Source organism: Mesoplodon mirus (genome assembly GCF_964341445.2).
Source record: "Mesoplodon mirus genome assembly, chromosome: 3".
NCBI lineage: Eukaryota > Metazoa > Chordata > Mammalia > Artiodactyla > Ziphiidae > Mesoplodon > Mesoplodon mirus.
In genome coordinates, this window is record NC_138978.1 from 149,514,825 (window position 1) to 149,540,192 (window position 25,368).

At 41.4% G+C, this 25,368-nt stretch overlaps 2 protein-coding genes across 2 annotated transcripts; one reads left to right on the forward strand and one right to left on the reverse strand.

Moving 5' to 3' along the window:
• Positions 1–258: 258 nt before the first annotated feature.
• Positions 259–10,180, reverse strand: LOC309799033 (dual specificity tyrosine-phosphorylation-regulated kinase 3-like). The gene is made up of 3 exons (XM_082612035.1): positions 10,013–10,180; positions 8,033–8,144; positions 259–2,179 (listed from the first exon to the last, which is right to left on the reverse strand). The coding sequence occupies exons 1-3, from the start codon at positions 10,087–10,089 to the stop codon at positions 605–607; spliced, it is 1,764 nt and encodes a 587-aa protein (XP_082468161.1). The 5' UTR covers positions 10,090–10,180; the 3' UTR covers positions 259–604.
• Positions 10,181–19,201: 9,021 nt separating this feature from the next.
• On the forward strand, positions 19,202–21,105 carry LOC309799582 (riboflavin kinase). Its single transcript, XM_082612895.1, has one exon. It carries the CDS (start codon positions 19,373–19,375, stop codon positions 19,838–19,840), a length of 468 nt encoding a protein of 155 aa, XP_082469021.1. The 5' UTR covers positions 19,202–19,372; the 3' UTR covers positions 19,841–21,105.
• Positions 21,106–25,368: the final 4,263 nt, after the last annotated feature.

The following is a 25,368-nucleotide window of genomic DNA, read 5'->3' on the forward strand; positions in this document are numbered from 1 at the left end:
AACACCATGCATCACAGAATTGAAGGGCAGAGAAACGAGCCACTTGGAAGCACTGATGAGACTTTTCTAGGGGACCCACAGCTTGCCGGAGCTTCCCCGACCCCATACTCTGCTGTGAGCCCTTTCACCTAGCATAAGCCCACAGGACAGGCTGCTGGCACGAGAGATCTAGTTTTCACTCTCATCTATAACTACGGCCATGTCCCAAATTAAGCCTCTGGAACAGATGCCGAGGGAGACTAGAAGTGAACGTTCAGGATATATTTTCTGGTATATCGTCTACCTTGAGAGAAAAGGATTTAAACCCACAGAATAATACACAGGTTGGTGAACACCTGACAATAATAACAAAAGATGCACTGACTTATAAAAAGTCTTTTACTATGTATCCCAGGATGGCCAATACAAGCTGGTTAGGTAATTAGCCCTTCAAGAGTTCTTTTACAGTCATATAAAAATGCTTTGCCTTGTTAAAAAAAAAGATATCTAGTCTACCAAAAACATATCCATTAATGGGCTTGGTGTTGTTTCTTTTTTTCCATTTTCAGGTTTGCAAGATAATTAAAAATACCTACATATCATCTCTGAGCACACCAGCTGTCCATTAGCTAATCAGTTTTGGCAATACAGTGCACAGACGTATACCACCACTGGTTTCTGACATTAAGTTAGCTTTAAGCTTATTGGCTATTCCTACAACTGGACGCAGCTTAGAACCCAGGCCCTGGAAAGCATTTGCAGGATTTACTGCCCTTTTGCCTGACACCTTTTCAATGGTGAGAGGTCTGGGCACAGACTTGCTAATCCAAGGGTGTCTTAGTGCTTGAGCTGGGGTCAGGCGGGCAGAGGGGTCCCAGGTAAGACACCTTTTCAAAAAGTCTATGAAGAAGTAATCATCACACCCCTTCAGTGCTGTCCGCCAGTCTTTGCTGCCTGGGGGACCCCGCTTCTTACCCCTCCGTGAATGACCTCCCACAAGCACAACCCTCCCATCTGCCCGACTGGTCACAAAACAGTAGCGAGGTAGGCCCCTGGAGTTAATAAAGTACTTGGCACGTTTGGATTGCTCCAGGAGTTTTGGTGGTGGCATCCCTAGAAGCTCCATCATACAGGCCAGCTGGTCTCCTTCATCCTCTCCAGGGAAGAGAGGATGTCCTGTTAAAAGTTCTGCAAGGATGCAGCCAAAACTCCACATGTCAATGGACGTGCTGTAGCGGCTTCCTAAGATGATCTCTGGAGCTCTGTAGAACCGAGACTGGATATAGGTGTAAAGCTTCCGGTACTCAAAACAGCTGGACCCAAAGTCAATGACCTTAGTCGCACTGTGCCCATAGTGTTTCAGGAGAATGTTTTCTGGCTTCAGGTCACAGTGAATGATCTTGTTTCTGTGGAGAGCATCCAAGGATTGCAAGATGGATTGAGCAAACTTGCGAACCAACTGGATACTAAAACCCTGGAACTTGTTTTTTTTCATGAGCTCATAGAGGTCTACGCTCAGTAACTCAAAGGCCATGCAAACATGGTTCCGGAACGTGAAACTTTCCAGCATATGAATAACGTTCATGCTACCGGTTTTATCCCGCTTTTTAAGATGCTCCAAAATCCGGATCTCCTCGGCTGCTTGGCGATGGAAGTGCTTTTCATTGCGTACCATCTTCAGGGCCACGTACTGTCGAAGTTTGTGATCATAGACCCGGGCTACCTGCCCAAAACTGCCCTTGCCAATAATTTTCAGCACCTCATATCGATAAGCTAGATGGTCTCGAGGCACGTGAATGTAGGCCCCATCTGCATCATCATAACCCCCATTATTGGGACCACCGATAACTCCATGTCTTTTTTTGGCATTTGGACCCACAAAGTAAATTTCTGGATAATTGATGATTTCCAGCTTCTCATAAGCAGTGAGGTGGTGTTTATACTGCTTCAGTGCTTGTTCTGGAGTCAGAGGCAACACTTTGGATGCTTTGGATGAACTGCTTGATTTTACTGTATTCACACGATCTGAACTTTTACCCTGAGAAACTGTAGGAGAGCATTTTTCAGAGTCGTTGATGCCATCTGACTGAAAAGTATCAGATCTTCTGTTGCCAGATTCTTGAAATAGTTGTTCTACCTTCATCTCACCTCCATTCAGGAAGCACTGAGTAGGATCTCTTGTTAAATGCTCAGTGATGATCTACGGCAAAGAGAAGTGAATCTATGTTAAAGTCACTAAAAACGGTGGAAGAACGAAAGAATCGTCCCCCTGACTGAACAAAACAACAAAACATGCCAGTTGTGTAGTTAAAAGGCCCAAAAGTGAGATAAGAAAAGCAGGAGTCTCTAGAAACTCGTGTTATGTTAATCCTTAGGTTCCCTGACAGCTGTGGCCACCCCAGCCCCACTACATAGGCCTCCCTTTGTTCAAAACAAGACGGTCATCTTACCATACCCGAAACATGCTAGATTCCTTCTAACTGGTATGTCTTCCTACCGAGAATCTTTTCACCCCATCCACTCAAATCCTACGCTCTTTCAAAGCCCAATGCTAGTCCTCCCTCTTCCACTTAGAACTACTCCAAGCCCATACTAACTATGGCTCCACTCACATCTTAACTGCAGCTTTTCGAGTCTACCACATAATCTGGCCCTTGTTATATATATACTGTCCTATATTGTTCACAAACTGTTTCAAGTATCTTCCCAAATCTTAAGGGCATGTACCAGGAGCAAATGAATACACATTAAAGTGTTCTGTAAATGATAAAGGGACAGAGGCAGGACGTGATCCCCAGGTCTTCTGAATCTGGGTCCAGAACATTAACATAACCTGGTACCAGCTTCTCCTAGTGCCTGTACTATTCTCCAGTAGGGCTGAATGTTGACCTTGGCCTGGAATCAACCAAGGCCTCATCATCTACTCCTGGGTCCCCAAATAAATGATCGCATCTTTCTATCTCAGTTCATTGAATCACAAAATTTCTAATCCAGAGAGAACTCTTGAGATCACCGAGGCCAATTCTTTAAGTATCTGATGAATAGCAGTGAGGATCTAAGGCCCCAGGGTGCTTCTTGTAAAACTCTCCTAAAGACAAAGAGTCTCCTTTCTCTCTCCCTCCCTTGCTCATAGACACATACACTAGTCTCCCTCAGCAAACGCCTACGTGACAAAGGCATACAACTCTTTTTACTTGATTTGGCATCACCTTTTCCTGCAAGGAACAATAACCTACAGAAGAAAACTCTACTTATTAAATACCTCTGAAATGAAATAACATTCTGTGAAACTCGATGGAGGGAAAGACAATGAAAAAGCCAAACGCTAAAAAAAATACTAAGAAAAATATAAGAATGTGCTAGAAGGAAAGAAGAAAAAAAGTGCTAAAAACTGTTGTTTTAAAAAAAAAGGCTGGGATACTTCAAAGAACAACTATTTTTCTAAACAGACCCTGATGAACTTTACCCCTGATCTGTATGATTGAGAGCCTCTATGATCAGGGGTAGATAATTCCAGAGAAGCTCTGAGCTATATTTATGATCTCTTAAAATATAACACAAATTATAAGGTAATGATCCAAAGTGGCCAACCATTTAAAAAAGAGAATTTTAATATAACCTAAGCAAACAACACCTGACCCATCACCTATATAAATAAAAATATAAAAGATGTAAATATAAAAAACAAAAAAGGGATGAAAAAAATTAAGTGTTGGCAAACTTTAGACAGCCCCTAATTTAGTTATAAAAGCACGACATTAGTTCCTGCCTGCTTCTTTTAGGTCATTTAATCAATTTAAACATTTATATAGTACTACAGTTACAAAAATGAGGCACTGCACCATCTTACATACAAGCAAAGCAGCCAGTACAACGGTAGCCATACTTTGGCATTGAGTTTCTCAATAAAGAGGCAAGATACGGACCAGGAGAGGTCTCTGATACCAAAATAGAGAACTATCACTAGTCAAGAAAATAAAACACAGGCGGGCAGACAGAACCTAAATACCTTGCTAAGATGTAAATATAATGCAACATTTTGTTTATCAGCAATTAAGTCAAATAACCATTCCTGTTTTTAGGGATGGAAAAAAAAGGTCTCATCCATCCATCTAACATTCACATGAGCACTAATTGTTCACAATTATAAAAGTGCCAAAAAACAGGTTACCTCAAGGCACTACAATCTATTAGGAGATAGGTTTGGCTGAACTAGGGAATTATAATTATTTGGTTTTAGGTAGATTTACATAACAAAACCAAATATTTGCATGCATCTAAACCAGTTTTCCTTAAATTTTTACTACCTAACCTAAATGCATCTAAATATTTACTGCTAAAATCCTGGGGACACATTCTGAAGAAATGTGAAGTCAGAAGGCCTAGGTTGGGGTCCTGGCTACACTGCTCAAAAACTGTAGGTCCCAGGGTAGGCTTAACCTTTAGCCCAGTTTCTTAGCCTCAATTTCTTTATCTTTAAAATGTGGATAATAATACCTCCTTGCAGGATGTTGTGTGAATCAAATTATAATTAATAATATATGTGAAAGACCCTCAGAAACTATAAAACATGTTAAAAACACTGGTAACAGTTAGGCAAAATTCTCAATATATTGTTTAAACTCCAATACACCCTCCCTTTCCCCTTTCAGCTTATCTTTTCTCTCTGTGGTGCCTTCCTCTGCAGTTCCAGACTCCCTCCACCAGACATCTGGCATTAACTATGCCTTCTGCTCCGTGAAGGCCTGCACAATCAGCCTTCCCTTAGGATGCATGGAAACACCTCATCCACTTTCTCCCCAACATAAAACCTCCTTTCAACTTGCCATGCAATTTAATGGGTTATCTCTCCAGACATATTTGACCTTTAAAAAGAGCAATGCCTTAACCCAAGGGAATGACTCTCTAGGACCCGCGGTCATCAATGACAAGCTGGTAGGAAAGGTATTTGTGGTCCAGGATCCACCCCTGGGCATTTCACCTACTCTACCTACATGTTAAGGCTGTGCTGGCTCTGGAGGTATTCATTTCTGTTTGTGGTAAAGAGAGGCTCTCAGGTACAGAATGTTAATAAGAACAGAGATTTAACTTCCACAGAACTATTACAATAAGATTAAGGATGTCATTTGGATTTCCTGACTCATGGTTTTTCCTTAAAGTGAGCCTAAATCTCTCTCTCTGCAAATTAAGTCTTATTTTGCCCTCTGGAACTACACAGGAGGGTCCAAATTTCCATGTTAAAGCCCTTCAGATACCTAAAAGGGGCTGTCCTGCCTTCACCATTTTTTCTCGAGGCTCATCATCCCCATCACATCCTCCACCTCACACAGCCTGGGTCAGGCTGCCTTACTATATCCTATTCACGTTCTCAACACGTTATGGGCTGCACGGTATATCTCTCTGCAAGTGTGGCTTGCAGAACAGAACAAGACACTTCAGGTCTAGTCCCCTGTGGACTGTCAAGGTTTGAACCTCCAATGAATCTGAAGAATTCCAGAAAGAAATTTTTCCACACAGGGAGGGGTTCTCGCCTTAGCTTTCTTTCCTTTCCTGTAATAACTCAAATACTGCTCTGAATCAATTATGTATCAAGTCTGCTGTGCTATAAATAAAATCTTCCTTCCATTGTTCTAGGAGAAACTAGAATTTTCACACATATTAAAGTAGTTACAAAACACTATATATTTCTAGTCTAGGGTGATAATCACAATAACTGACCAATGTCTGCAATCGACTTCAAATATTTTAACTATGTAATTATATCCAGAGAGTCAAATAATGCCAGATTAATCATGTTTTATTTAAGAATGCTTCATGTACATTGTTAATTTGGAGCGCTCTTTTTTTTTTTAACACCCCTGTATTGGAGTATAATTGCTTTACAATGGTGGGTTAGTTTCTGCTTTATAACAAAGCGAATCAGCCATACATATACATATGTCCCCATATCTCCTCCCTCTTGCGTCTCCCATCCTCCCTATCCCACCCCTCTAGGTGGTCACAAAGCACCGAGCTGATCAATTTGGAGCACTCTTGACATTTCAAATAGAATCTTCAACTGCGTTAGTCAAGTCTTAAAGATCTTGTTGAGAAATTCAGAAAAGGAATATCCTTCTCGTCCAGATATAAAACACCACCCCCTCCCTCGTTCTCGACCCTAAATCTCTGCAACACAAAGCTAACCCAATAAAAGCCTATGAGCAGATGATTTATAGTTTACAACAAGAATGTAAGGGCATCTTGGATAAACAAGGAAGCCAAAGCTCTTTGTGAAATGAGCAATAGCGTCTCGCAATGGAGTCATGGCATAATGAACTATAAGTGTTACTAAGAGGTCAAAAGCACTTTTTTCAGCAAAATTTGCAAAGACAGCATTGTTTTAGAATCTAAAATCTTGTGTTTTGCAAGCTGTGTTACTCTGAATACCACACAGTAAAAAAATTCATTTTGATCCTGAAACATACAATTTAATTGCCCTACTATATGGTGATTAGCACTGGCCAACTCTGAAGTAAAGTTAAAATGGAGTTTAAGTCACATGATGACGGACTGTAAAAGTTTCCCAGAGAGATGTGCTAATTGTCAGCAAGTAACCACGAAATCTGATAGTCAACACACGAGTATATAGGTGGTTCTGGAGCTCTTAGAGGTTTTTACATATTAAAAACAATAAGCTTGTGGAGAATGGAAACTTACTGCACTTTGGAAAGGAGATTAAAAATAGGGTGACCAGCCTTCCAAATATATGTAGCCCGTATCTTGTAATATTATTAGCCTTGAAAGTAGTGAAGGGGTTGATTTTTAATGGCAAAAGCTGACAAAGCGTTGGGAAGGACTATGAAAAATGCAAGCAGTGTTTTACATAGAAATAATTTTAGGTCTTAAACAGAAATATGAAGGAGAATTATTGATAAATTAGTCTACTCAATTATTCAGTTTGTTCGTTGATGATATATGCAGCAAATTTTAAAGTCACAGGATAGATTCTCCCTGTCATGGAACTTGTCCAAAACCCTGCTCTCCCTACCTCTCTATGAGTGCCGAGGGAATGGGAATTAATTTATTCTCTTAAACATAAAACGGTGTCAAAAGCTAAATGTCTGCAAGCTCCAAAATGATTAAATGCATCGAAACCAAAATGCATTGCTCAAGTTTCATTTATGATCTATAAAATGGTTCTCTTTGGGCCTCCCTGGTGGCGCAGTGGTTGAGAGTCCGCCTGCCGATGCAGGGGATACGGGTTCGTGCCCCGGTCTGGGAGGATCCCATATGCCGCGGAGCGGCTGGGCCCGTGAGCCATGGCCACTGGGCCTGCGCATCCGGAGCCTGTGCTCCGCAACGGGAGAGGCCACAACAGTGAGAGGCCCGCATACAGCAAAAAGAAAAAAAAAAAAAAAAAAAATGGTTCTCTTAAGCATACTAATAAGCTAGGACTGCATTTCTACCGTGCAGGAAAAATCTGCAGATCTGTAAGTTCAGAGGTATTTTCTGTTTCTTGTTCTTGTTAAAATGAGCCATCATAATATACTGTACATATCATTCTATCAAAAAAAATAACCACTATCTAGGGCTTCCCTGGTGGCGCAGTGGTTGACAGTCCGCCTGCCGATGCAGGGGACACGGGTTCGTGTCCCGGTCCGGGAAGATCACACATGCCGCGGAGTGGCTGGGCCCGTCAGCCATGGCCGCTGAGCCTGCGCGTCCGGAGCCTGTGCTCCGCAACAGGAGAGGCCACAACGGCCACAACGGTGAGAGGCCCGCGTACCGCAAAAAAACAAACAAACAAACAAACACTATCTAGATAAAAGTAGCATGTCGTTTTTTTCCCTATTTACCCCAGTGATTGAAAGGAATAGGTGGGCTCCAAATCAAAATCATTCTGAAAAGCTGAACTTGGACCACAGAAATTGTTATTTCAAAGTCAAGAGAAACCAAAAGTGAGTAAAAAAGAGCCTGGGTTACCAGTGACATGTAACTGTACCTTGACCATTTAAAGTAGCACTTCCTCCTTTCCAGGCCCATTAGAGCTCAAAGAATTACTTCATTTACTTACATTTAGTCTTCTGGGTAGAGGTGGTTCAGAAGGATTGCAGAGTGCATTTGAACAGGGTGAGCCTTTGGTTTCATCTATTATCACGACACTATCATAGACAAAATCATCCAATCTAGTTGAAAGGATTACAGATAAAATCTGTCAGTAACTGAAGTATATAAATTTGTATTTCCAAAACACCCTTTAACTGCTTCATATCTGCTACAAAGAATAATTAATACAAACAAATGTCCACACTGCATTTTGGCACTGAATACACACCACAGGGGTATTTGGCAGAGGAAGGGAGGAAACCCAACTTTTCCTCCTTTTTTTATTTTTAAAGAAAGGACAGCATTTCTAGGTTTATAGTTTGAAATTGTTAAAATACGTCTTACTTTCTGAATGTTGTTAACAATAGGGACCATCAAAAGAATCTCATTTAACTTACTACTTGAAAATGAAGGCTAGTTGAAATCTGAAGCCTAAAAGCTAACCAGAACAAACAAACAGACAGAGAACTGTATTTTCAAGTCGGAGACTTGGATTCTAATCTCAGCTCTACCACTGGCTACTCTACCTTCCTCTCTGAGCCGTTGGCCACATGTTGTAAAGGGAAGAATAGTTCCAGTCTACGCACTTCTGGGTCTCACAAGCAAGAAATAAAAGGCCTTCTTAGGGCTTTCTCTATATTTATTTATTTATTTTCCTACTTAACATCTATCTAACTTGTAGAAAACTACAGTGAATTCTACAGCAAATACTATAGGGATTCTCTAAATTACAAAACGTACTGGATTTCACATCTTTACCCACTTAATTTTCGGGTGGATGGTGGAAGCTAAATGCCAAATGATAATTTCTCTGCTCTTTAACGCTGTGCCTCCCTCCACCGCTGTAAGGGAACACAAAAGACGGAGAGGATTTATTTAATCCACAAGATGGCTCTGAATAATGTATTTCATCTGCCACCAAGAACATGGATTTCCCAGTAACACACATCAGCATTTCATTGTATCATTGTTACATGATATACTATGAATACAATGATAATGAGCCAGCTGCAAGGGAAGAATTTTTTTTAATCTTTAAAACTATGCTGGAATATTTTAGTGGCTTATAAAAACTGTTTTGTAAAATTCTAGAGTTTTCTTAATCGATGTGTTATAGGAGTACAAAGAGAAAAAAAAACGAAAAACAAAAACCAAACAGAAAACCCACTACAAATTATTTTTGGAATGTTCTCTTTTTAAAAAACATGCTTACATTCTGATAAAATTATACCTTTAACGGGAACTGCTTCATTGACAAGAACCAAAAATTCTGGATGTGACTGATTCTTTGCCAACAGCATGAATAAAACAAACAAAATGGGACAGACGTCCACATTTACAAAGAAAAAGACAGACTGAAGACCTACGAGATTTCCTATAAATAGCCAAAGGAAATTACCCAAAGGTAGTCTCCATGCAAATGAAGTGGGCAGGTGGTCCCTACTCTCCATTAAGGTGTAAAATCCTATGAAAGGTGGAGAATCTCTCAAAACACGATCCACAAAAAGTCCTACTCGGCAGAGCCCCTCACCTACACCCCTCACGGCAAAGCCCTTGGTTATCTGCTCTGAGCAACAGGGCTTATTGGAAAAGGTATTGCTCCCTGTGTCCCCCAGTTTGCTAAAAAGCCCCACCAAAAACATCCCAGCTTCTCCGAGTTCCTACCATATACACCTGATGTAGGACTTCAGAAATAATCCCCAGGGTGGGAATTCTTCTTTGCCTAACTCCTTTCTAGCCCACTCCCGCGCTGGGCTGGGGGCAGGGGAGCTGATGGAGAGGAAGAGGGTGGGCCAGTCCCGGAGAGGGAGTCAGACCCCTTCCCTCGTCCTTACTGCTTGGGGGCTCGCTCAACCTCCAGCCCAGTCCATCCACGCCCCCCGACCTCGCCTGCCAGCTGCAGCGGCTCCTTCGGGAGCCCCAGCGCGTTATCCCCCGGCGCCGTTACCTCCGCGGCTGGGGCGGGAGTCCGACTCTTGGCGGCCCCGCATCTTTCCGCCCGGGCCCGCGAGCTGTGCCTCCCATCCGTTAGCTCCGGACCCCCCGGAGGGAGGGGCGGCGTTTGGACGGTCAGGCGAGCAGCGTCCACCTGAGCTGGGGCGGCTGCCTCCCGGGCCGCGACGTTTCCTCGTTAACTCTCTTCCACACAGTGCAGCTCCCAGCGCGTCCGCTCGGGACTGGCTGGGGTCGACAACTGCCAGAGGAGCAGCAGGGGCGGGAAGGGGAGTGGTGTGGTCGCCTAGCAACCGCGACACGCCCCTTGAAACGCCTCGGCGCAACAATGTGGCCACGCACAGGGGCGGGGCCGAGGCCACTCCCCACTGAGCGGCGCGTGTCTCGGAAGCTCTCGCTGGCCCTGGAAGGTGGGAGGCGGGAGGCTGGGAACCCGCCGCCTGAGGTTCTCTGGTCGCTGGCCGAGGCCTGAGGGCCGCGGCTGGGGAGGTAGAAGGGCCCTGACGGGGTGTTTGTGAAATAGCAGCCCCCGATTTCTGCCTCAGAAGTGGCAGCCGGCACCTCACGGTCAGCTAGCTATCTCTTAGCAAGTTGCAGCCTAGAGTTCTAAAACCTCCCTTGAATATGAATAAAATGAGAACGAAAGACATGGGTAATTTCTCAGACTTCTCCACTGAGGGGCGTCCCTCCGGAGGGTAATGAGTTAACAGAGGAAACCAATAATAATAAACCCATTTTGTGACACCACCGGCGCCACGAATCTTTTCATTTAACCTCGGTAACCATACTAGATGACATCCCTCTTTTATATAGATTTAACTAGGATCCGGAATTTAAGCTGAGGTATGTCTGACTCCCCTGCAATGGGATGCCACGGATGGTAGGGCTCAGAGCCATTTTAAGGATGAGGAAAGTGAGGCCAGAGGAGATCTGTGTTTGGCAAAGCCTGAACTAAACGTCTCCAAATTCCCAGCCTTCGTCCTGCTGCACCAGACCCCCTGGAAAGAAGGCTCTTCCTGTCTTCTTCCTTGGAATGGGTGGGGGTTTTCCCTTTGCTTTTCTGAAAAGTTAAGATGCCTCGGCAACACCAAGGGTAAGCGGATTTGGATAGTTGGAACGAAAGTGAAAGGGAAGGAGGTTAAAACAGAAGAACACAAGTGTTGTTTTCTTGAGCGTAACAGCCAGTCGGATTATCTAAACCTACAAAACACGAGGCAGGCTGTCTGACCCTTGAGGAGAGAACTAAACGTTATGGAAATGCCGAACACGGGCGCCACCTGGTGGGGTGGGGCTTGGGGACTCATTGCCCCAAGCCTGCAGAGCATAGTCCAGAAACCTGAACATTTGCATCCAAGGCTCATTTCCGTGAGACTAAAAGTCAGAGTCCCTGTTCTCATGTCTTTAGTAAAAATGCCCTTAAAATCCAAAGGCTCTTCACTTTATAAATTACTAATGTGTCCGTTTGGGGAACTTTACAATCAATGTTTTCTTTAGCCTATGATAAAAATATAAATTCAAAGATTTTCTTCCATGATGATTTAAAATTTTTTTCTAATCTTATGAATAAGCTTTTTTTTCCTAACCTCGCCCAGCCCCTCCCCGACCCTTCCCCAACCAGAACAATCCTGCTTTCATGTGGGTTTGTATTTAGACTCCTATGGAAGATTTTGTTTGAAGGAAGAGTTCCATGGCAGCGAAAGGTTTGGACTAGATTGTTGCTGAGGTCCTTTCCAGCTCTAAGGTTGCAAAATTGTATTAAATAATCATTGTTCTTAGTACTTATGTGGACCCCTCAGACCACTTTACTGCACTAAACGTTTCGATAGGACTTGCCCCCCCGCCAAGTTTTCTTACCTCCTTCTGAATCACTGCTCTCTCCAAGTCTGCTTTAAGACATAGCTATGTAAGCCACCTTGAGGCATTTTGCTCCCCTTCCTGCCCCTGAGATAGGAAGCACAGAGGCCTCCTTTGTCTTTAGGCTATTGATCCCAAGGTCACGGGAGGGAGGATTACACGAGGATGCTGGCACTTCATGAGTCTCCGACCTTAGTGACCCAAGTAATTTCTTCAAAGAGCCCCTGTTTCATAACAGTGTGGCTGGATTAAAGCCCAATGAGGGCTCTAGCAGGAGCCCCCACACCCCAGCAGAACTGCTGCCCTGTGCGCTCCAGCTCCTGAGCAGCTTCTACATCATTTACGCCCTTTCTTCCCTTCCCGTTACCAAGAAACTGGGTTTGCCTCTTGGTGGGTGTTGAGCCAAAAGATGCAATGACATCAAAGAGTGAGAGAAGGAAGGATTTATTACTTGCAGCAAGTAAGGAGAACCCTGAGGATCTTTCCCAAAACAGTGTCTCCCAGAACTGTCAAACTGGAGAAGTTTTAAGCATATTCATGACTGACAGAGCTCAAGCTTCAGTTGATTGAAGTCATGAAGTTCATAAAACATCAACATCATTATCCCTTAGGTTCCAGTTGATCTGGTAGCTGAGCACTTCAGGCTAATCTTTGCCATTGAAAGAGAACTGGGACTCTTTAGAACCTCTCTTGCCTAATAACAGGTAATGTTTCTGCATTCTTTTCTTCCCTTAAGATCATTAATTACTGAGACCTGTGCAAGGGCAAGCATTGTGGCCAGGCTTAGGTAACAAAATGGCTTCTGTCAAGAAAGCCATGCCTGGTTCTTTTTCTCCAAGGATCCCCTACCCTATCTGCTTATGCTCCCTAGCCCCACTCAAGAGTAGTTCAAAATTTCCATTGTCTCTCTCAGTGCAGCTAAAGCCAGATTTACCTATCGTGGATTAGCCAAATATCCTGTAAGATACCTGCTTGCTTGTTGAAGCCAGTTCTAATATATCTGCAAAATAAGGAACCCCTAAAAAATAAACAAGAAAAATGAAACTATTCCAGCCTCTTCAAAAATCATCAGAACATTCAGAATGTGATTATAACAGTTTCAAATGTAAAGATGAAGAAAATATTCCTATGGCCACATGCACCTGGAATTTTGTGATGAAACACCTGTTGGTGGGTTAAGTTTAAATTCTTTTCAATAACTATAAATTATTCTTTGCAGCATGATGTGCCATAATGCATAGTATACCATATTAATCACAAAATTGGAATGCACTTTAAAAAAATCATTTATAGAGAACCTATGAAACTCACCATTTTCCTCAAGCTATGTCGACCTCAAGTTCACCTGAGCTCCAGAAACATGTATAGCTATTTTCAGAAACAGAGATTTAACTCACTGAAACACTAAAACCACATCATTTTTCTGAAGTTTCAGAACGCTGTCTCTCTTCTGAACCTCATGGACTTCTGCTACCAAACTCAGGTTCAGCTGTTCACCACTCAAAAACCCATACCTGAGAGGCAAGTGTTGCTTGGAAAGGAAAGGTTGCTTTATTCAGGAGGCTGGCAACCTGGGGAGAAGGCAGACTTGTGTCCAAAAACCAACTCCAGAGATTCTGCTGGACCATGAAAGTTTTCAAAAGGAGAATCATTTGGGGAGGGGGTCAGAGTCTTCATTATCTTCTACCTTGTACAGACTTCTGATTGGTTGGTGGTGAGGTAAGAGGGTGGTGTTCCCAGAATCTAGTGCTTAGCCTGAAGTTACCATCCTCCACCTGGGAGGGGGCCCTAGTTACTGCAGAAGAACTCAAACATATATTGTTATGTATATTCCTTGAAGAGGAACCAGGAACCTGCCCCATGCTGCACTACTGTTTCCTGATTGCTCCTCCTTTCTTTCTGCAATCCCTTCCTTCCCTGATAAGCAACTGTTTGAATCTGCCCTTTGGAACTCAGGAAAGGTCAAGGAGGCTGAATGAAGACTATTTCCTACAGAGAAGAAACAGGGGACATGGAAAGGATTTATGCCTTGGAGGGCCCCACAGGGTCCTGCAAGGTTTCACTTCCTGTACTTCTTCCCTCTCTCTCTCTTCCCCAAGCTTTGAAAGTTGCCCCATTAATGCTTCAGGATCTTGAAAACAACAACAACAGCAACAAATAAAGTCCCGATGCTTCTTCCAACACTGTAGACACTTGGTTCTATGTCTCCTAAATCCTGAAGTTTGTCCTTATTAATCCCTAACCCCAGAAAGACTCGTCTTTTCCCAAAATATCTGTCACCTCTTCTCACTCTTCCCAAGTCAACATGACCAGTTCCAGCGACAGACCTGAGGGGCCATGTGAAAGTATGTTTCTGAAGTTTGAAAACCTAACCAGGACTCTTTCTAATATAATTACCGTTTTTAAAAAATATATTCATTTATTTATTTTGGCCGCACTGGGTCTTAGCTGCGGCACGCAGGATCTTCGTTGAGGCATGTGGGATCTTTAGTTACGGCATGCAGACTTTTAGTTGCAGCATGCATGCAGGGTCTAGTTCCCTGACCAGGGATAGAAGCCGGCCCCCTGCATTGGGAGCGCAGAGTCTTACCCACTGGACCACTAGGGAAATCCCTAATTACCATTTATTAAGTCTACTATGTTCCAGGTACCATCAGAAGTGCTTTACATATATTTTCTCATTTAAAACTTATAACAGTCCTGTGAGATAGGTATTATCCCTATTTTACAATTCAGAAAACATTCTCAAAGATTACCAACTTGTCCAAGTTCACCCAGCTGGTGTGTGGTTCCAACTAAAAATTGTCACTTGCCATCGGGCACTACAAAAATGAAGTCTCAAGCCACTGCAGTTGCTGACCTTCAACACACCCTGAAAGGAGTTTAGGGTAGAGATCAGGAATGAGGCCTTCTGTGCTCTGGGAAACATCGGCAGAACAGGCCTTCAGATAGTTGGATATTTTCAGAAGGTTTTATGAGCCCAGTTTCTTGCATCTTCTCATATCTAGAGAATCACTAAAATCATAAATGGAGACATCTGCTCCTCATGAGTAGCAACAACCTTCTGCCAAAATGTGTGCTTGACTGCATGTATCCCTCTTCACCAAAATCACATATATACTGACTTCCACCCTTACCTCTTCAGAGCAGTTTATCAGAGTTATCTGAGAGGCTGTCTTCTGGGCTATAGTCCTCATTCGCCCCAAATAAAACTTAACTCACAACTCTCATGTTGTGCATATTTTTCCAGTCGACAGTTTTGGCGACCATGAAGGGACGCAGAGCAGACTTCTGTCCTTTACCTGAACTCTGGGAGAAACTGGAACATTGATAGTATCAGAGACCTCTTGTGTCCATCCACCTCCTTGGAGAGTCCAGACGAATTTGGGTGAGTCTCTCCTGGTTCTTGGATCTCCTGTATTGGTTGATGATCCTGAGTTTTATTTGGCAGTGTATAACAGGTACCTGGCCCCCGGTTGAAACTTTCCGGGGTGTGCGGGGGTGGGCTGGCTGAAAAACAATGGGGTTTGCTCAGTTTAAAGACACTGAGCGGTCTGGGCTGGGTAGTTTGGTAAGAAGCTGATCTGACTCTTTTCCTCAGTTTGGCTGCCTTCATAGAATTTGTCAGGATAAAAGTGAAGATGTTACATGAGAGCTTTGCTCCAAAGAAGAGGGACAAGACTCCTCCTGGTCAGTTAGAGCTTTCTCAGGCAACTGAGATATGTATGGGAGTGGTGGAGGCAGAGTCCTCATACCGTGCAATGGTCCCACAGGGCAATCCACACATTAATTAAAAGACTTGCTCATCCAGGAATCATGTATAAGAATTGGCCATTCAGTGATCCGAGCACTCACAGTGGTCTTAGACCACTGAAGGGTGAAACTGAGCCACATAAGAGGGCTGAAGCGACTCTAGGGTGATGCCTGGAGGAGTTAAGCTCACAAGCCGCACACTGGCCCATCACACAATTTCATTAGTAAGTTTTACCCCTGACAAATTCAACTTTAAAATGGGATATAGAGCCTCTCAAACAGAGACATGAGGAGCATCAGAAAGCCAGCCTCTGACTAACACCCCTGCCAGGTTTATGTATGTACAAAACTTATATTTACAAGTACTTACTTATTTGGAATTAAAGGGAAACTTTGCCCTGAAAATAGCCACTATGGGCTCTTTTATTTTGTATGCAGTTGTTAGAGAAAGCTGGCTTAATAAAACATCTTTTCAGAATTCTGACCCTTGAGGGAACAGGTCCTTCTAGGAGAACATGCTTTTCTCTCCCTGTGCCTTGAGACCAGGGCTCTCAGGAACAGTTATCTAGACCATCTCTAATTCTAGAGACTGAGGAGAAAAACAGGGAGGAAAGAGGCCTTTTGAAATTTGACTTATTCTAACTGTTACAAAGTAGTGAGTTTTATATTGTAACACCTGATTCATGACTAAGTTTTAAAATAAAACGATGAGATCTCTGATTGTGTCTGTACATATGTCCATGTGGGCACATATGTCTTTACCTTTGGATGGTATTATCAAAATTAATTTGTAAATGAGCTCTACTTAATTGGCTTAAAGTAAATTAAGCATTTATAAAAATTCTCAGAAATAAAAAAGGAAACTATCCAGAATGAATTTCAAGTTCATGTCAACTGGGAAATATTCAGCATTAAATTAATACCTGGTATTAAGGTTTGTCTGTAGATTTAATTAATACAGACATGTCTTAGAGTCATCAACATTAAGTATACTTTTATTGTACCTAGGTTTAATAAAAGTCAAATAAGATCTTATTATATCTGTTGCAAATTTGTCCACAAGAAAAATAACTTGGTATAATGAAATGTTTTATTACTAAATTAAATGTAAATGAGAAAAGAGGTTTTGGGTGAACTCTTTAGGAAAATTGTTTTAGGAATATCTACTTTAAAATATTCTCTCCAGATACTTGGCAACTTTAAAGTTTAGAGTTGTACTAAATTAAGCTAAGTGATGGAAGTTTATTGAATGACTAGGTCATTCCCAAATAAAATAAGATAATGAAACCTTAGGTACTGAACACTGGCCTCCTTTTACAGGGAAACTAAAGGCATTAAGGACTATTAATAAACATGTCTGGGGCCACACTGAGATATTTTCTATAAAAAAACATGTTTTTTAGAAATTATTACTGGTATTTATGTTTGCCAATCTCCGGAATGAAAATGTAAACAACAGTTCATAATTGCATACTTCTTAGTCTTCACTAGAAAGTAAGGTTTTAAGAGTTGTGAATTCTAATTTAAATATGTAATTAAAGCTACTAGAAATAATAAAGGAAACATTTCAGCATATAGTAGCAAAGTAGGATGTGTGTCTTCAGTAAAAGAAGGTATGAGGAATGGAATTGCATTTTATTAAGGGAAAAAAGGTAATTTTGTTCTACAGCTGGTTGTTTATGGATGGGAAAAACTAGTATGGATACAGAAAGTTACAGAAGGTTTATGGAAAAGGAGTCCTGAGAAAAGAGTTCTGTGCATGGTCAGGATTGGCTAAGTATAGAATAAATTTAAATGAGTAAATGAATTTTAGAAATAAGCTGGTGCAAAACCTGAATTTGGTTTTTCTCTCTGTTGAGATGACACCGTTTTCTTAGAATATTGATCCACTTTTGATAACAGATTGTAAAGTTTCTTTTACCTTTAACTGGTAATATGTTATAACTGTGTGTAATTGCCTTTGAAATCTTTTTGTCACTTTGGTTAAGTGGATAAGCATTGTTTCACAGTGACCTATGATCCTATTTGACCAAGAGTTTTAAAACCTTTTAGATATTTTTTGACAAAGTTCCCAAATCAAATTCTAAAGATGTTCCTTTGACCTCTAGCTAACTTTGACCTCTAGCTAGCTTCAAAGGGCTCCCTGAAACATCCCAAAGAGAGGTATTAAACTAATTAGGTTCATTTGGTATGTTGAATTACATGGGAACTATTGTCAAATGAGTAATAAATCTTCTTAGGTTGTATTGCATGGGTAAATATCATTAATATACATAGTCTAGAAATTACCTAAAATTCCTAAAAATCTGGTATGTCCTGGTAAAATTTATCCGTCATAATTCTGGTTATTATCCTAAAGTGTCACAGCAGTAACCAAGTTTCTTTGTCAATAGCATTCTAATCAGGTCTTTAACTGTGCCTTCTTAAGTCTTTTGTCATTCATAGACAGTTATTGTCTTACACTTATGCCTGTGCAAAAATGCTTCCTCTTCAAGAAGATTCATAGCAAGGACTTTTGGACAAGTACAGATTTCTGGTAACTTTTAGATCATTTTGCTGAACTGCGTAAGAAATTTAAAAATTCTAGTGGAAAACCGGATGGCTTCATGAAACTATTAACAGAAACGATTAGTTACATAGGACTGAGTGAACTGATGAATGTGGTTATAATTTTTATGGTTTCTGTCTAAAACATTACTGGCTTTTCATCTGTGTTTTCCAGACATAAGCAGACCCTTCCCTCAAGCTAGTTATGACTTACAGCAATTTGGTAATTTGTACCTCTGTAAACAGAATTGAAACATTTAACTTTTCTGTCTACCTGATTCCTTCAGAAATTGGAAACTCATAGGTTCCCAGTAGCCTTATCAGGTAAATAAGGAAGGCAACCTCCTGGCTGGTGATATTGTGGGGATCTTGAAAAGGGAGTAATTCACCCAAATCTGTAAGGCAAAATCTGTGACAAGCCTTTGGCAATGCTTTCCTTGACCTTGAGGCCTTTTTTTTTTTTAATATTCATTTACTTTATTTTATTTATTTATTTTCTTCATTTTTTTGGCTGTGCTGGGTCTTCGTTGCAGCATGCAGGCTTCTCTCTAGTTGTGGTGCATGGGCTTTATCTCTCTAGTTGTGGCGCTCAGGCTCAGTAGTTTTGGTGCACAGGCTCAGTTGCCCTGTGGCATGTGGGATCTTAGTTCCCCAACCAGGGATCAAAGCCGTGTCCCCTGCATTGGAAGGCAGATTTCGTACCACTGGACCACCAGGGAAGTCCCTGAGAGGGCTTTTTTAAAGAAAACTTCAGTCCGAGACTCCTAATGAAAAGTTCCCCACGGCCAATATAAAAGACCCTATATGATCAATTACACTTACCTAAGTAATCAGGCCAAGGTTATTGAAATTAGACTTAATATGCAAACAAATTAATCTTAATTTGTCTATATTTCGTAAAAATAAGGGTAATTTTAGAGAGAAAAATTTATGTTTTAGTGGATATCAAATTCTAGTTTTGGAGACCCAGCGTCTGAGTTGCCCGGCGCCGTCTGTTCGGTCAGTGGCGTGAGCGTCTCGCCGTGGTGTGTCGTCCGCGCCGCTCGGCCAGTTATACGCCCGTGCACTCGCCCGGCCGGCCGGCCTGCGGAGCTCCCGCCCGCGTCCCCCGGCTGGTCCGGGGCGTCCGGGCACCGCCTCGACGGCGGCTCCGCCGGACGCGCATACTGGACCGCAGCCCGCACCCCGAGCGGACGGCGTCATGAGGCACCTGCCGTACTTCTGCCGCGGCCAGGTGGTGCGGGGCTTCGGTCGCGGCTCCAAGCAGCTGGGCATCCCTACAGCTAACTTTCCTGAACAAGTAGTAGATAATCTTCCAGCTGATGTATCCACTGGCATATATTATGGTTGGGCCAGTGTTGGAAGTGGAGACGTCCATAAGATGGTGGTGAGCATAGGATGGAACCCATACTACAAGAATACAAAAAAGTCCATGGAAACTCATATCATGCATACTTTCAAAGAGGACTTCTATGGGGAAATTCTCAACGTGGCCATTGTCGGCTACCTCAGACCAGAAAAGAACTTTGATTCTTTAGAGTCACTTATTTCAGCCATTCAAGGTGATATTGAGGAAGCTAAGAAACGACTAGATTTACCAGAACATTTGAAACTCAAAGAAGACAATTTCTTCCAGGTTCCTAAAAGCAAAATAATGAATGGCCACTGAAGGAAAAGCATCTTATTTATTCATTCACTGTTTTCTAATATTTTACTGCTCACAACTCTACAGTCTCATCTTGGTTGTACTTTAAAAATCAAACATTTTCCTACAGCTGTGAATTAAACAGTACAGTGTAGTTACCATATTATGTTCCAACTGTTCAATTAAACCCATCATGTTACAGTACTAAAAAGGTTCATTTTAAAAATCAAGATTCTTTTTTATGTAATATGTTGATTAAAATGTACCATAGAAAGGTCTTAAGTGTTTTATAATGGAAATGAAATATATATAAATATGGGTAACAGGCAAGTCACTGGTTTGAGATGAGAGCTATTAATTCTCATGGTAAAATTCTAGCATGCATGTACCTGTATAGCATGCTCTGCTAATCAGAAGGCTCATAAAAATAACTATATTAAGCAGAGGTTTGACAGTTTATTACAAACCTAAGGGGAAAAATCCAGACTTCATAATTTTGATATTTTGTGCATTTATATATTATTACAGACATGAAGACTTATGAAATTTCATTTTAGTTAGTCATTTCCTTTAAGGGCTCAAATCACTGTCCTGGGTTCCATTTTTGTTACAGCTGCCTCAGTTCTAATTGGTCTAGACTCTCTCCCTGTTATTTTTTTGTTTTTCTTTTAAAACAGTAAAATGAGTGTTTTTCGAATCTCTAGCTCTCATTTTTGTGTTGTATAACACTTCTCTCTTTTTAAGAGTAGATACTCTTCAACATTTTTCTTAACCTTTGTTTCCTGTAAACAATTGTCAGTGTCAGTTCTTGCATTTAGAATATCCAACTTTACATTTACAAAATGTAGAGTTTCATCTGTGTCTGTATCTGCCATCCCATCGCTTCACTATATGAACAGTGATTAAGTGCATATCTCTAGCATTTTAGAAAAAACACCCAAATGTTCACCTGTAGGTTTCCTCAAAGTTTAAATGAACACCTAGCATTTCATTTATATATACCAGTTTCTTAAACAACACAAAATACTTGTTCTCCCCCCTAGGGAAACTATTTAAGAGCCACCTAAACTATGAAATACAGAGTTATTTGTTTTTAATGTGACTGTATGTTCCTGAGCAAATGCAGACTGTTGTAGTTGTGTGTAAACAATGTAATTTAAGGCTAAAGAGTGCTATCTGGAAGATAATTTTAAAGATAACTCATTATAAAACCATTTTCCCCTAATCTGCATAAATGAGAACTGATTTTAACAAAACTGTTTATATAACATTTAGAAGAACATCTAAAACTAATGTTGGAGAAGGGGGAAGCAGGAATAAATTCAGTTGGATTGTTTTGACTTTGGTGTATGAATTTATGGCAAACAGTGTAGTATGTGTATTTTTCATTTCTTCTTTAAAGAAATACTTAGAAAATGTAATTTAATGTTAGAAATCCTATACTTGAAAGAAGCCTCAATTGTCAGTGGTTCTATGAAACAAAGTTAAAAACAAACATGGAAAGTGTAAAAAAGATTTGTGTTTGAGTAGCTTGCGACTGATTGTGTCCTCATTAAGTGTGAAAATTCTTTGATATTGTCACCTTACATTTTGTTAAATAACTATTGCTTTTGAAAAGCGTATAGTGTGTGGTTTAGGAGTTAGTTAATAGTGTCTACATTTTTTTAAGTTTTATATATAAAGTATTTATGTATTATAAGAAATTGCAGTAGGGCCATTTTCAATTAGTCAGTGTTTTCAGGCCTTGAAATAAATCTTGACCAAAGGAAAAAAAAAAAAAAAAAAAAAAATTCTAGTTTTGTTAATTGAGGTCTGTATTTACTGCTTAAGCCTCACTTCCGATTCAGCTCCTTGCTATTATGTTATATTATTGTAAACTTTAACTGAATTATTAAAAGGACACTCTAATTTGTTTCTGAAGTTTATCTCAGTAATCTATCTTTGGATGAAGATCAGATGCCTCATGACCTGTAGCCAGGGATTATGCATACTGGAAAATACATCATTTAAAGGACTATCTCCAACCTAGATGGAAAGACCCTTATCAGGTACTCTTAACTAGCTCATGCACAGTGAAACTGAAAGGAATTGACTCTTGGATTAATGTTTCCAAAAGTGTCCCTGCACTGGACTGGCCTAGAGAGAGGAGTGCTGACCTTAAAATCACCTTAAAACAAGACTCAAACAGAGGAGAAACTTCCAGACTAGGATGAGAAGATGACATCTGAAATAGACATCTGACCCAAGATGCTGGACCAGGCCTGTCTACCAATTACTTTGATAATTGCTCACAACTTTGCTTAAGAACCGAATGTATTTCACAATCTTATACTGCGTTTAAAGTTAATCCAATTGTTGGCTTTATGGCTATTTACCTATATCCAGTTCTTCTGGATTACTTTGGTGGATTTCTCCACTCCAAGGCTCTAATTGGATAGCCCTTAGGAAATTTATTCTAGAAGAAAGAAATTATAATTCTCTTTAGGCCACTATTGATATTACTAGGTGATATCCCTCACCTGGCCAATTAATAATACCTGCTCCAACTCTGACCATAAATATGAATTTTCTTGTAGGGTCACTCAAGCTCCATCAGAACACCAAGCGGAATCTCAGTCAAAAACCATAACCTCCTGTTTATGACAAGGAAACCTCACACAGTTCTGGTATGTATCTATGTGGCTAACACCAGGCTATGCTCAAGTTTAAAGGCTCCTTTAGTATATTAAATCATACTAAGGATAACCAGCTAATAACAGTAGGAAATTGGGTCGGGCACCTTATAAACAATACCAATATATAATTTCCTCTAAAGGTAAGAACTGGTATAGAACAGGCTAAGTCAGATGACCTGGGGATATACTGGGCTGCACCTAATAGAAGTTCTAGGCTTAAATTCTTATTTATAACCTTACTAATACTACTAGCTATATCATTTGTATTTTGCCTGTTTTACAAAATCTTTTTTGTAATAAATTTATTTATTTAATTTATTTATTTTTGGCTGTGTTGGGTTTTCGTCACTGCTCGCAGGCTTTCTCTAGTTGCGGCCAGCGGGAGCTTCTCTTCGTTGCGGTGCACAGGCTACTCATTGTTTCTCTTGTTGAGGTGCACAGGCTTTAGAAGCTGTGGCACATGGGCTCAGTAGTTGTGGCTAGCGGGCTCTTGAGTGCAGGCTCAGTAGTTGTGGTGCACAGGCTTAGTTGCTCCGTGGCATGGGGGATCTTCCCAGACCAGGGCTCGAACCCATGTCCCCTGCATTGGCAGGCAGATTCTTAACCACTGTGCCACCAGGGAAGCCCTAAAATTGTTGTTTTTTGCATTATCAAATGTGTGACTGAGACTTTGATAAAATGATGACTAGGTGAACTTGAAACAGTTGACCAGATACATAGTTCTATATCAGATCAATGACCATAATAGTGTAACTCTAGATATGGGAAAAGGCAACAAGAGGGAATCATTTCCTGTACCATAACAGACTAGTGAGACTGTCTTGTGGTCCAGAGACTTTGGCTACTCTTAATAGGGCCTAGTCCAGTAACAGCACATTGAGTTGCCTATCGACAAAATCCTCCCCTGGCGCAGGAATGTCTGAGCACTCTGGGACAAAATGGTCACGAAGTGCCTCCCAAACCATGGTCGAATTTATGACCATGATCGGGCACTGCCAACTAAAAATTGTCACTTGCCATCTGGCACCACAAGAATGAAGTCACTGGCCACTGCAGTGGCTGACCTTCAACACACCCTGAAAGGAGTTCGGGGAAGAGATCAGGGATGAGGCATTCTGTGCTCTGGGAAAAACTGGCAGAAGAGGCCTTCAGAAAGATATTTTTAGGGTAAGATTTTACGAGCCGCATTTCTTGCATCTTCTCGTATGTAGGAAAATACTAAAATCATTAGTGGAGACATTTGTTCCTTGTGACTAGCAGCAACCCTCTACCAAAATGTGTGCTTGATTGCATGTATCCTCCTTCACCAAAATCACATATATACTGACCTCCCCTCTTACTTCTTCAGAACAGTTCCTCAGAGTTATCTCAGAGGCTGTCTCTTGGGATATAGTCTTCATTTTGCCCCCAATAAAACTTAATCACAACTCTCACGTTGTGTACTTTTTTTCAGTTGACAGTGGTGAACTGGAATTCAAACCTTGGTCTGCTTGAATCTAAAGCCCAGTCCTGGGGCTTCCCTGATGGTCCAGTGGTTAAGACTCCATGCTCCCAATGCAGGGGCCTGGGTTCAATCCCTGTTCAGGGAACTAGATCCCACATGCTGCAACTAAAAGATCCTGCACACCACAATGAAGATCCTGCATGCGGCAACGAAGATCCCACGTGTCACAACTAAGACCTGGTGCAGCCAAATAAACAAATTAATATTAAAAAAAAAAATGGAGCCCAGTCCTTTGACTGCCTGTATGCTGCCTGAGCATGCAGAGCCTGTCAGGGTAACCCAGACTAGATCACTGGATCCTTTGAATTATGTGACAGTTTCCCTTGATCTAAGATTCCCAAATGTGGTAACAGAATAATCATCCTCCAAAGATGTCCGTGTCCTAATCTCCAGAACCTGTCAGTATGTCACCTTAAATGGCGAAAGGGACTTTGCAGTGTGATTAAGGATCTTAAATTCGGGAGATTATCTTAAATTATCAGGATGGGCCCAGTGTAACCATAAGCGTCTTTATAAAATGGAAGAGGGAGGCAGGAGGGTCAGAGAAGAAGATGTGACAATGGAAGCAGAAGTCGGGGAGGTGGGGAGATCTGATGCTTGGTTTTGGTCTTAAAGCTTGAGGAGGGGGCTGCAAAACAAGGAATGAAGGTGGCTTCTAGAAGCTGAAAAAAGTAAGGAAACAGATTCTCCCCTAGCGCCTCCAGAAAGAACACAGCTCTGCCAACAAATTGATTTTAGGACTTCTGACTTCCAGAATTGTAAGATATTAAATCTGTGTTGTTTTACTCCATTAAGTTTGTGGTATTTGTTACATTAAAGCTTAAGAAGCTTGGGTACTTTGGTAGATTAGACACGGCCACATATTCTTTGCAGCTTCTCCTATTAGGTGGTGGAGATTAGTTTCCCAGTTCCTGACTTTGGCTAGCCATGTGACTTGCTTTGACCAATAGAATGGGATGGAATTGGTCTTGTGTGACCATGAGTTTAGGCCTCAGAGACCTTACAGTTTCTCTCTCTCTCTCTCTCTCTTTCTCTCTTATCTGCTGCCACCATATGGACAAGTTGCAGCTAGATTGGTGGAGAATCCTCAGCCAACATCAACTGCTAGCACTTGAGACAGGAGATGAGTTGCCACATGACAGCAGCCACATGAGGATCCCAAGCAAATCTAAGAGAAGAACCAAGTCAGCAGCCCCTTGAGAACTGTGAGCAAATAGGTATTGTTATTTTAAGCCATTAAGTTTTGGGGTGCTGCAATAGATAAATGATACGGGTGCTTTTGAAAAATATCCATTTCTGCCTATCCTCCATTTCACCAGATAGAGTGATCAAGAATTTCTTGGTAAGGAGCTCCACTGATATTTTTGTTGTGT

Coding starts and splice junctions, on each gene's coding strand:
- LOC309799033 (XM_082612035.1), bottom strand. CDS start 10,089: ATGGGAGGCACAGCTCGCGGGCCCGGGCGGAAAGATGCGGGGCCGCCA. Junction 8,145..10,012: donor CTCCCGCCCCAGCCGCGGAG/GTAACGGCGCCG, acceptor CCTTTCAACTAG/ATTGGATGATTTTGTCTATG. Junction 2,180..8,032: donor CTCTACCCAGAAGACTAAAT/GTAAGTAAATGA, acceptor TCTTTGCCGTAG/ATCATCACTGAGCATTTAAC.
- LOC309799582 (XM_082612895.1), top strand. CDS start 19,373: ATGAGGCACCTGCCGTACTTCTGCCGCGGCCAGGTGGTGCGGGGCTTC.